The sequence below is a fragment of the Lampris incognitus genome, chromosome 7, assembly GCF_029633865.1.
Source record: "Lampris incognitus isolate fLamInc1 chromosome 7, fLamInc1.hap2, whole genome shotgun sequence".
NCBI classification, from domain to species: Eukaryota; Metazoa; Chordata; class Actinopteri; order Lampriformes; family Lampridae; genus Lampris; species Lampris incognitus.
In genome coordinates, this window is record NC_079217.1 from 46,587,108 (window position 1) to 46,600,170 (window position 13,063).

Sequence of the window (13,063 nt, forward strand, 5' to 3'; positions counted from 1 at the left end):
ATTAGTGTATGGTCCTTTTTTAGTTTCCTAGATAGAGAATAAGAAATAAGAACCAAGTAAAAAACTGCCCAGAAAAATCCAGAAATACATTAGATTTTGGAAAACCGCTTTTAATTTCAGTTCATTTTTTACTAACATTTTTTTGTTGTTGATTGAATTGTTGGCTGGGCAGCTTGAATCAACTGCATGTTTACTGGCGACTGTGTCGTTTTGTCCCTCTCTGCCAGGTATATGGGGCGGCGTACCTCCAGAAGCTACTGGAGCCTCTGTTGAGAGGGGTCATCACCACCCCTGACCATATTAGCTTTGAGGTTGACCCCACAAGGTAATACTGGCCCCTTCACTGTTGTGAGAACCTCAGGAAACATCAGAATAAGAGAGGGCTCTTTTGTATACCATATATTGTACCACTGATGGTTAACACGGTTCACTTAACCTTTGTGCCACACATGCACACAATACAACAGCATCACGATTAAAGCCACTGTGTAGTTTTTCACAGTGCTTTACAGCTCATTAATGGTGGCAGTCTCACAACATAGATCAGAAGGCCCCCTCATCAGTGCGCAGGGATCAACACTTTTTACACTTTATCGACAAAGCTCTGTTAGGGAAATCACCACCTTACCGCACATTTTTGTTGCATTTCAGATTAGGCAGTTGTTTGAACACTAGAACGACCAAGAAGGTCATTTTGAGTTTTGGATTTTCAAAGTTTAATAACTTTGTGGGAAAAAAAAAGCTACAGACCTGCCGCCCCCTGAATGGTCCTAAAATTGCATATATTTGCATTAAAATTAGTTTTAGATAAATTGCACAAAAAAGTTATATATGATCTACCTAGAATGACCATGAGTAATTTGCACGTCATGGTGCGCGTCATGTCACTATTTATGACGTGTGTTGGTCGCATCATTTCCTTCGTGAAGTTCATTGCCCTGTCCTATAAACACACTAGCGTTCTCCAGTGCAGAGAAATAGTCTAAACTTACAGACGCCATTTCAGATGCACCATGACTACCACCGAGGCGTTGCAGTATTTACAGGCGTTGGACCGCGGCAATTTTAGATTGTTTGAAAAATCGTATTAAAGTTGTTAAAATGTTAATCTTGGTGTCAGTCGTTTCCTAACAGACATACTAACATATGTAATGCATTAATATCTCAATTGGGTGTTTAACAGGACAGAATATAGAGTTTAAAAACTGGCTGTCCGCCTGTGGCCGTTTTAGGTATGAGTGAAATCCCGGTCGTTGTAGTGTTAAAAGAATGATAGTGTGGGTCATATGTTGGGTTACCTGTTTTAATTCTGATCTGGGAAAATGCTTTTAAATGCATTGATCCACTGAGATGCAATGAAATATGAAATTATCTCAAACCTGACTGTATAGTCTTAATGAATTTTAAGTCTTTAATTTCACCTTCTGAGTTTATCTGTTTCTACTCTCGATTGATTATCTACCTCATTTCATAATTACTGACTTGTCTTTTTAGTTGTGCTATTTTATTGTTTGTTACAGTCATATTTTGTATGTTTTTGTAAATGATCTTAAATATGTTCTTAGTGGTGTATAATACAGGGCACTCATGTAAAAGACAGGCGGTACTCTCGTTGGTTCTGTCTGTATAAATACAAGTTGTATTGTACAACTTATAAATTCATCTTTGTTACGATGTTTCATAACATTATTTCCTTGAGTTTCATTAGATGGAACTGCATCAATCCCTCCATCTATTCATCCGTCCATCTGTTATGGCAAGAACATTCCAGATGTTCTAGTATCTGCTTGAGCTTCTCATGTGAAAGTGACTGGTGGCTGGGTTACCTAAGTGACCGCTGCTCCCTGCACACTCACCACCCACAAACTGAAGGAAATAATCCTCATCCCCGCTGCACCGACCGGGATTTCACTCCTACCGAAATGACCATGGGTGGTCAAAATGACCGCCAGTTTTTAAACTCTATATTCTATCAAGATAAATACCCAATTTAGATATTAATGCATTGCATATTTTAGTATGTCTATTAGGAAACTACTGACACCAAAATTAAAATTTTAACAACTATAATACTATTTTTAAACAATTTAAACTTCAGAGAGACATGGCCGAACTTGAATAGCAAAATTGAAAAAGTGAAAATATTACCTGAAAAACAAAACAGAAAACACATATGGCTAATCTAACAAACGTAACAAGGCCTATAAAACGTGAAATGTTAAAAAAAAAAGGACCGAAAATAACCGTTGAAACAGTCCCAAACAATGACCGGAACTTAAAAAACTACTAGAATGACTGTGGGCAGTCATTTTGACCACCGTGGGTTTTAAACTCTACATTCTGTCAAGATAAATACCCAACTGAGACATTAATGCATTACATATGTTAGTTTGTCTGTTATGAGACTAACTGACACCCAAGATTAACATTTTAACAATTTAAATACTATTTTTCAAACAATTTAAAATGGCCGCTGTCCAAAGCCTGTCAATACTGCAGCGCCTCGGTGGTAGTCATGGTGCGTCTGTAACCAGACATGTTGGCAATAATCAGAAATCAAGTTTAGACTATTACTCTGCCCTGGAGAATGCTAGTGTGTTTCTAGGACAGAGCAATGAACTTCATGAAGGAAGCTACGTGACCAACACACATCATAAATAGTGACATGACGCGCACCATCGTTTGCAAATGGTCGGTAGTTCTTATCATACCTTTTTTTTTTTGCAGTTGTTCTAAAACTAATTTTAAAAGCAAATTTAGTAGAATTCAGCAGAGTTGTAAACACCAGGTCCAGAAAGTAAATGTCCAAACCGTGTATTTGCTCAAACCATGTTACTAAACCAGCTGATTTCATTAGCTAGTTTTCTCTACCTAGTTGAGGAGTGGTGTTGACTAGAATCTGCTGGTGTAGTGCATGAGTGGAGCAAATACATGGTTTGGACTTTTACTTTCTGGATCTGGTTTTTACACCTCTGGAATTCAGGCAGCGGCAGGTCTGTATCTCCCCCCCCCCCCCCCCACAAAGTTATTAAACTTAGAAAATCCAAAACCATCATAATGACCGTCTTGGTCGTTCTAGTATCAGAATCACTTTATTTGCCAATTTAAAGACATGTAGGATTTTGTTTTGGTCATCTGTGCTACAACATATAGAAATCCACATTCCAGTAGGAATATTTGTAAAAATACTAAAGTATAGCTGCAAGCAGCGATCAAGACGATCAAGAGGGCCAAGCACAAATACACAGATCATGATGTCTGCAGGGGAGTTCATGCCAGCTCAAGGTAGTAGACAGTGTTAGTCAGAGCATGTGCATAACCGAACTTGTGTAACTCTTGTGTAACTTGTGTAACTCTCTCTTACTCACATCCAAGCACATATATGCAATTTTAGTAGAATTCAGGGCGCGGCAGGTCTGTATCTTTTTTTTCCACAAAGTTATTAAGCTTTGAAAATCCAAAACCAATTTTTGTAACCAATTTTTGTAAAATTGGTTTTTATAAACCGATTTTATAATGATGCCAACAGTGGCTCATTAAATAACACTTTGCATTACTGTTATCCTTGTCAATGAAGAAACCCAAATTCTGTTGGCCTATATCAATGTATTTTATAACTCAAACTATGAACGTTTCATTATTAAATGGTATGCCATGCCGTGGATTAACATGTGTTTACAAAGCTGAATGAAATTTTTGCATTTTTCAGTGGCTGACATGAAAACAACTTATATCCGTGGAAATCTGGATGGTATCTCTGCTATTCGACCATACTTGGATTAATTGGTACAAAGCTGGTACAGATGTTCGAGATAGACTGGGCTGTGACCACAGCAAGTTTCATAGTGATCATCGAATAACACCCTGTTATACGCTGAAATTTCACAGGCCACGGCCACCAGAAGTATTTTTTGACCAAATTCTGGATTTTTAGTAATACTTCGCCCAATAGCATGTTTAACAAAATATATGAGATTTGGCCAATCCATTTATAGGATATAAACATTTTAGGCATTTTATGGGAAGAAAGTGATGCCAAAAGAGGTTTAAAATTGGTCCAACTCTGACCACAAAAAAAAAAAAATCCAAAATGGCAGAAAGTCCACTATACCAGTCTTTATGGGTTCTGTGAGCAGAAGTGTTCCATTGGCTTTGGTCCACCTGAATGCCCACTGACTAGACAAGGCTGCTAAATCCCAAGAGATCTGGTTTATGGGAACTTGGTAAAAACTGAGCTCAATGTGACAAGAGAAGAAGGGAAAGCATCAAAACAATGAACAGAATGATTACATTAGTGTGCCTATGCATCAACGGTGCTTACTCCCCTAAAAAGCTTCACGTGACAGGAATTAAGAGCTTAAAGTGGATATGTCAGAAATAAAGTGTGAAACGTTGGAAATAAACTTAGAGACCATGATTAACCACCCCATAAGGTGTGTGCTTCCTGTGTTTCCTTTGGAATATGACCAGAAGAAAGAAGCTTTTGACTCAGATTTGACTTCACAAAGTCCTTATTGTTCCATAATAGGTTAATCTTTTTGTCCAATTTTCCTGGGATGAACACATTTGTATCTTCACTACGCATCTAAAACACATTAACAGACACCAACAAATGTTACAGTGATTTAAAAAGCTCTTTCGAGGTTAGGCAGATCTTTACTCCGGCTTACGCTCTCGTTTCCTTCTCCTCAGACTTGAGCAAGGGGAAAACCTAGAGGAGAACCAGAGGAACTTGCTGCAGATCACCGAGCGTTTCTTCCAGGCTATCATCGGATCCTCCAGTGAATTCCCCCCACAGCTCCGCAGTGTTTGCCACTGCCTGTACCAGGTAGGTCCCAATCCCCCCACCCCAGCCGCAACCCCCCCCCCCAAGCAAGACCTCCAGCTGCTCACACAGCCATTCGTCTATGTACATTTGTTTAACGTCATTTACATATATGAACTTCTGCCTTCCTACACTCTTAGGTGGCTATTTGTTGCTGAACTCTCTCAGGGCACTTGTGTTAGGGTACAAAAGCTCGTAGTGTTTGTTTTGAGACAAAACACACTGTGCATGTGGCTTGAGTGTTGTTTGTACCTAGGGTCTGAAAAGCAATAACCCTTGTGTGCCATTCCCTCTCAAAGGTAAAGCCATGCTAGGTTACCACATCTCAGCTCAGTGATGCTGGACAACAGTGTACACAAGCCAAATGAAGAGGCCTTGTTGTTCTGCAATTTTCTAGTGTGTCATTTTAGCCTCGCAAGGCCAGCCCACAAATTTCGCTTCGCTCATTGTGGTCGGGCAAGGTTCGATAGGCGTTTATCATGTTCAGGGCGTTGTCAGTTGGAGTAGACCAAAATGCCTTTGCAGGTGAATGGATCAACCTTTCATCAGCAGATAGACAAAACACCATGCTGTAGAACCACAGTGCCACATTTCCAAACCCGCTGGTCTGATGGTAGTAACACCACTACCACTTTTAGTTAAGTGGATGTAGGTCGTTATGTCTCCACAAGATTCTTTCTTTCTTTTTTTTTCATTTCCCCCCCTTTTTCTCACCAATTGTACCTGGCCAATTACCCCACTCTTCTGAGCTGTCCCCGACGCTGCGCCGACCCCTCTGCTGATCCGGGGAGGGCGGCAGACTACCACATGCCTCCTCCGCTACATGTAGAGTCGCCAGCCGCTTCTTTTCACCTGAGAGAGAGGAGTTTTGCCGGGGGGACGTAGCGCGTGGCAGGATCACGCTAGTCCCCCCGAACAGGCGCCCTGACCGACCACAGGAGGCGCAAGTGCAGCAACCAGGACGCATACCCACATCCAGCTTCCCACCCACAAACACGGCCAATAGTGTATGTAGGGACGCCCAACCAAGTCGAAGGTAACACTGGGATTCGAACCGCCGATCTCCGTGTTGGTAGGCAACGGAATAGACCGCTGTGGGGAAGCCTAGCCTGAGTTGGTAAAATGTAGGAGGCAGACTCAGAACTGTTTCCATTCAACCAACGTGTTTTATTTACAGAGTATAGCTACATGTGAAACAACAAACAATATCAACAAAGCAAAGGAAACAACTTAACAGTTAACTCAACTTAACAAAACTCAACTCATAATAGAACTTGAATTAACAACACATGCACACATCTACACCCTTATGTCCTACCCCCCTAACAACTCCACAGCAACTGCTTAAATAGTCCCTTGGGGTTGATCAGCAGCACCTGAGTTCAGGCTGCACCCCTGTGGCAGGGAAAGCCAACACCTGTTAACAATTGAGATGGATGATGGGAAAAATGGTGTGTTCTCACCCACTTTGTCACAACCGCCACGCTATCCAGATGCCCCTGCACAAGATTCTTGCCATCTTTGCAAATGTCTTTGGTGGAAGTAATTCGATAGCAGCATTGATGGGAACATCCAGCACAGCCATTGTTTTCATTTTCAAAATACAGTGCTGCCTATTGTCGTCGTCATCAAATCCATGCCCCGTCATTTGTAGCTTCCAGCTCCAAGACTGAGCTTGTGAGATGAGGCTGGTTTTGCGAGGCTAGTGTCTTTTTTTTTACCAATTCAATAACTTTTGACCCACCACCCAAACAAAAGTGACATAGACTACAAATATTAATGCAAAGTGAATGCAGAATATTCCTTTTTTTTCCGGTACCATTAGTTGATTCACATCCTTCCTGGATGTGTGTCTCCAGTCCTCAGTGCAGGGACACCAAGACACAAACTATACAGCCTTCATAAGCACATGCACACAAAAGCATATGGACACACATTTATCTTGATTGCAGTGACAAAAAGCAGTTGCTTAAGTTTTTCAAATGTTTTGAATATGCGAATGTGTGTTGAATTTGAGTGGTTAAGGCCATGCTAGCTGAATGTGTGTGTGTGTTGTGTAGCTGCTGCGGTGACCATGATTGTGCTCATCTCTGTTCTGTAGGCTACTTGCCACTCTCTACTGAATAAAGCAACAGTTAAAGAAAAAAAGGAAAACAAAAAAGCAGTAAGTTCAGAGAATGCTTTTCCTTCAGCCACTTCTTTCCCCCTAAAGCAAAAAAAAAAAAAGAAAGAAAAAAAGAAAAGAAAAAAAACTTTTTTGCATTTTGTTCATTTCTTGTTTCTTTAATTTTAAATTTGGGTTTAATTTTATGTTCTTCTGGAAATGTTTTATTTTGTCCATGTCCTAGTTTGTGTACAATCCTCTTCTAAAATCACTATGCTAATATCAATAGTAAGTTTTCTTCCATTTTTATGTTTTCAATTAATGCCCAAAGAGCCAGCGGCATCCTTCTCACCCCTCTGTTCTTTCTGGTCACCATGTCTGCACTCCAGGAGTACTGTTTCTCAAAACATTTCGTTTGCCTTTAAATAACATGTTTCAAATTGTGCTCAGTATTGAATACACTGACATAGAGCGGAATTTAACCCCCCACTCACCCAACCACATGGTGTAATCTGACTTCCATCCATCCATTATCCAAACCGCTTATCCTGCTGTCAGGGTCACGGGGATGCTGGAGCCTGTCATGACAAAAAGAAATGAACTGGCTCTGAAACGAATGTTTTGAAAAACTGGACTCTTCATTTGGTTTTTAAGCTGGTATCTGGACGGGAAGGGGAAAACTCACCGTACATGAGCTGAATTCATATCTTCAATTTTCTAATGTCTGAAACCTTGGGGGATGCATAATATTACACTTTTTCAAACAATAATCATGAATGTTTTCTTACAGATGTAAAGTACACATTACATCTCATATGATCACAAATTCTGTTTTCGCTTTTTAATGTAAAACAACTTAAGAAAATTATCCCTGGAAAGGAATATCCCTGGATATCCCTTTCATTGTTTCCTTTCATTAATTTTTGTACATGTCAACGTGTCCATCGATGGCATCACAATTTACTCTTCGTCTTTAGTCATTTTTATTCGTGGTTTTGTTTAATTTCTTTTTATATTAAGTTTTGGGATAGATTTTCTTTAGACAGGCTCAAGAGTCAGCGTCTTAAGAGTGATACTGCTTTGGGATGTGAGTTGGTTGCTGTTTCTGAGTGCTGCTTAATAGAGCAAGGTAATCATCATGGTGCACGTGTCCATTTCCAAAGCTGCTAATGGTAACTGTAATTACCAGTACAGAGAGTTATAACAACAGTTTTAGTTGTAATATACAGTGCCAGCACTTCAAAATGTCATACTCTGCCAGCCAACTGCTTACTACTTGCCTTGGTGGCAACACGCTTGTGCTAACTCACATATGTAACATTGGCATGCTACCCACAGATGGCACTCAGCTTGCACACTCAGCTAAGCAATACTGTACTAAACCTCAGATTCCAGGGGTGTGTTTCCAAAAAGCGTTGTCCATAGTTACATCCATAGTTAGACAAACTATGGATGTAAGTTCCATTGGGAGAACTGTCATTAGCGCAGAAACAGTACCTCAAAACTGTATAAAGGAACATTCGTAGCCACCATCATACAGCTGTGTCATAGCAACGACACCTCTCCACCTGTAGTTAGAGGGATAGTTCATGATCAGCAGGTAGAACCAGGGAATGATTAGTTTAGGTTTGATACTAAAGTGACTAAATCGAGGCATTACAAATATGCTTTATATTTTCTCTGCAAATCTTTTTATTACAACAAGATTTTGGTTGCTGAGGACCAAGCACACAGTGCTGGAAATACACCAGAAATACACTCACAAAGCAGATCAGAGAGGCAACAAGGTGCTACACTGAAAAGTTGAAAATTGGGTTTTCTGCCAACGACCCATCATCAGTCTGGACTGGTTTGAAAGACATTACCAGCTACAGGAGATCATCCTCCTATGCTACAGGGAACCATTAGCTGGCTGACGACCTAAATGGGTTGTACTGCAGGTCTGAAAAGCAAACTTTCACACCCCTCACCCTCTCCAGCCACAATACACAACCAGCTGCACCCCCTACCAATTCATCTGGACACAACATTGTGTCCAGATGAATTGATTCAACTTTTTGATTTTCTAACCCAGATTATTGATCATGCATAAAGACATTCTCTCGAGGGATTTCATGACCACAGATGTTAGGGCAATAGCCCTGTAGTCATTTAATCCTGTGATGCAGGGTTTCTTGGGGACCAAGATGATAGTGGAAGTCTTGAAGCAGGAGGGGACTTCACACAGCTCTGGTGATCTGTGGAAGATCAGTGTGAAAATGGGGGCCAGCTGCTCAGCACAGACTTTAAGACAGGAGGGTGACACGCTATCTTGGCCCGGTGCCTTCCTGGTCTTCTGTCTCTGGAAGAGCTGGTGCACGTCCTCAACACAGATCCTGAATGCAGGTGGGGATCGGGGGAAGGGGAGAGGGGCTGGCAGGAGGTACAGTTGGTTGTGTGCTGTGGCTGGAGAGGGTGAGGGGTGTCAAAGGGCACTTATCAAACTTGCAGTAAAACCGATTTAGATCATCAGCCAGTTGATAGTTCCCTGCAGTGTGTGTGTGTGTGTGTGTGTGTGTGTGTGTGGGGGGGTCTCCTTTAGTTGGTCATGTCTTTCAAACCTCCCCAGACTGATGTAGGGTCATTGCCAGAAAACCTGTTTTTCTACTATTCAGAGTAGCACCTTTTTGCCAGTCTGATCTGGTTTGTGAGTGTATTTCTGGCTTGGTTGTACTGGATCCTATCTCCACTCCTGCTTCCTCTTTGGCTTGACAAAGCTGCCTGAGTTTAGCTGTGAACCTTATTGTTGTTGAAGGTGCAGCAAGTTTTGGTGGGCACACATATGTGCTCACAAAAGCTGATGAAAGATGTCACAGTGTCTATAAGTTCGTCCAGGTCTGTAGATGCAGCCTCAACAACGCTCCAGTCAGTCCAGTTAAGGCAGGCCTGGAGCTCCAGTTTTGACTCCTTGGTCCATTTTCTCACAGTTTTAACCCCAGGAGTTCGTCCATCTTGTTGGTCCAAGAACGGACATTCGCCAGGTGGATTGACGGTAGTGCGGTTCGGAATCGCCGCTGTCGCAATTTAACGAGCGTGTCGGCCCGCTTACCCCGTCAGTGTTTCTGCTGCAGCCCACACAGAGCCAAAAGCTCTGCTAGACTTTTGTTAAAATGTTCAATTAAAGTCGGTAAAAAGTCTGTTCAGTTTGTCCAGTGGACAGTTGGAGGCTTAGAAGTTCCTCCCTGCAGTATGTGATCAGTGAGTGGGCGCTGGAAGCTAAACAAATAAACAAAAAGAAAGAAAAAAGTTCAAGAGGGCACAGAACCGAGGCTACCATCAGCAGCATCATCTTGAATAAGCAGAATAAATTTTGCCACAACTTGCCTCCCACAGCTTTTAGGCTAGACATTCCAGTCCTGCTTTATAATATTTATCTAGGCCCAGAATAGGTTGATGGCATTTTGCTAAGATTTTGTCCACACCGTGGTGCTAATACGGGTGATTAATTAAAGGATTAACGTTGAGAGCTCATGCCCCTCACTCTGTTGGACCTAGAGTTATCATTTTTGGTACGTTGGTCCCTCTCCTCACAATAAAAAAAAAAAAATTGCCTCGGGGCATCTGGGTAGTGTAGCGGTCTATTCCATTGCCTACCAATACCATGGGGATTCAAAGCGACGATCCGGTATAAAATCCCTGTGTTACCTCCGGGTGGGAAGCCAGATGTGGGTGTGTCCTGGTCACTGCACTAGCGCCTCCTCTGGTCAGTCGGGGTGCCTGTTCAGGGGGGAGGGGGAACTCGGGGGAATAGCGTGATCCAGCATGTATGGACCAAATTCTACATATCATAATGTTTTTAGAATTTTTTGCTCAAACAATATGGTCAAAACTGTCACATTCAACACCAACAGTAATGTGAATATTTTCCTTAATAATATTGTGACCATTTCAGGTAGAAGTTTACAGTTGCTTCCTATGTAAAGCTGAGATTTATAAGTTTACTTTTGAGTGGCCTGCCTTTTCTGTTGACCAATCACTGTGTGAGCTGCTCAACATTAAATTCCTTTTTTTCCTGGCTGTTTGGCGCTAGTAAAAAGGCAGACTTTGGTGACATAGTGGCACTATTTGATAGTGTACAAAAAACAATTAGGTTTTATAGTTGGTAAGGTTACAATGGTAGAGTTCCAAGATGCTCGAGCTCTCTGGTAACAGCTACACAGCTGCTAATGCAACCACACTGGTGATGCTATATTTGCCCTGTGGCCTAGTGGACTGAACTTAGGTGTAAAATTAATGCAAGGTATCATTGAGAGTGTCTGCGCTGTACATACCTAAGTCAGTGTTCTTCTGTTTTTTTGTCGAGAAAATCTTTCAGTGTAATTTCCCAATTTGTTGGCTTTTTTGTATTGATTTCATCCTTATCCTCTTCTATTTTTTTAAGTTCTGCAAGTACCAATTCCTTGTGCTGTTTTTGTTTGTCTATATTTTCATTTCTTTTCCTTCTGCAGTCCCATTTGTCAAAATTGTTGTGTTCTCCAAATAAGTTGAAAGAAATATTAAAATCAGTTATGGGTAATTAGGTTTATACTGGGGCCAGCTTATTAATTTAGAAAAGTGGTTAAACTTCAGCTCAACACACGCCCTCCAGAATCAATCAGAAACAAGCGTTTTCTGTGATCATGGTATAATATTCAATATAGTATTCCTGTTGGAATAAGAAACTAAAATAACCCCTAGCTTATGAAGAGAAGCCTACCAGTACAAAATTAAGCTAATATCAATTTGAAGAAAGCTGATATGGCAACTGCTAGACCTAAAGTCCAAAAGCTAAAATTTGCTCCATTGAATATAAGATCATTGTCCAAAAAATATTATGACATTGATGATTCCATGACTAAACATAGTCTCGATTTTGTACTTATTACAGAAGGATGGTTCTCCTCCACTGCTACCACTTCATTAATTGAAGCCTCTTCTGCAAGCCACCGTTTCTTTTATTCTACCAGATAAGATAAAAATGGTGAAATTGCAGCTGTTTTTCTAATTCATTTACCTGCACTGAATCCACATTGTAAAAATTGTTAAGGAATTGTTTGAAGAACATGACAAGAAGTTCAAGGTGTTGCCTGGCCTCCAAATTCCCCAGATTTCAATCCGATCGAGTATCTGTGGGATGTGCTGGAAAAACAACTCTGATACATGGAGGCCCACCTTACAATTTACAGAACTTAAAGCATCTGCTGCTAATGTCGTGGTGCCAGATATGAGAGGATACCTTCAGAGGTCTTGTGGAGTCCATGCCTTGACTAATCAGAGCTGTTTTGGCAGCGCGAGGGGGACCTACCCAATATCAGGTGGTGTTCATGTTTTGGCTGATTGGTGTATAGGGAACAATAGGGGTTGTGCTTGGTACTTGCTTGGCATGCAACCCACTGAGAATTAGCTGTGCTCAGAGACAATGTGCAAGAACAGTTTTAACAGGTCAGAAGATATATCCGAAGTTGAAAAATTACACTCCTGACTTCAGTCCCATGGTAAATCTTCCCTGACCGAATTGAAATCATTGGACTGGATTTTTAAGATTTGGACCCTGTTCATAGCTACAAGTTATAACTGAGGTGTAGGTTTTTAAATGTAATGCTGGTTATCATCCTGTTTTTCCCAGAACATTTTTATTGTCTTTTAAATGCATCAATAAAGCTACTGAGTCATACAGCTGAATATCAAATGTGCAAGAGGTATAAAATAATATGGTTCAGAAATGTAATGCAATACCTGTAGCAATCCCATATTGAATCCCTTTAGAAAAGAATAACACAAAAAAGAAATAAAAAAAGGTGGAAAAGGAAATGGCAATAATGATAGTGATAAAAGTAATAATAACTATAATGATCTACTACTGCTATTTTCGGCTGCTCCCGTTAGGGGTCGCCATAGCAGGTCATCCTTTTCCATCTCTTCCTGTCCTCTGCATCTTCCTCTGTCACACCAGCCACCTGCATGTTCTCCCTCACTACATCCATAAACCTCCTCTTTGGCCTTCCTATTTTCCTCTTCCCTGACAGCTCCATATTCAGCATCCTTCTCCCAGTGTACCCTGCATCTCTCCTCCACACATGTCACAGCCATCTCAGTCTTGCTTCTCTTGCGTTGTC

General features: G+C 41.1%; 1 protein-coding gene across 1 annotated transcript in view; it reads left to right on the forward strand.

The window, feature by feature from the left end:
- nf1a (neurofibromin 1a) overlaps positions 1-13,063 on the forward strand; it is a 316,227-nt gene that overhangs the window by 163,492 nt on the left and 139,672 nt on the right. The window contains exons 28-30 of the mRNA XM_056283131.1: positions 228-325; positions 4,693-4,828; positions 6,927-6,989. Coding sequence (XP_056139106.1) covers positions 228-325; positions 4,693-4,828; positions 6,927-6,989 — 297 coding nt within the window. The remainder of the gene's footprint in view (positions 1-227; positions 326-4,692; positions 4,829-6,926; positions 6,990-13,063) is intronic.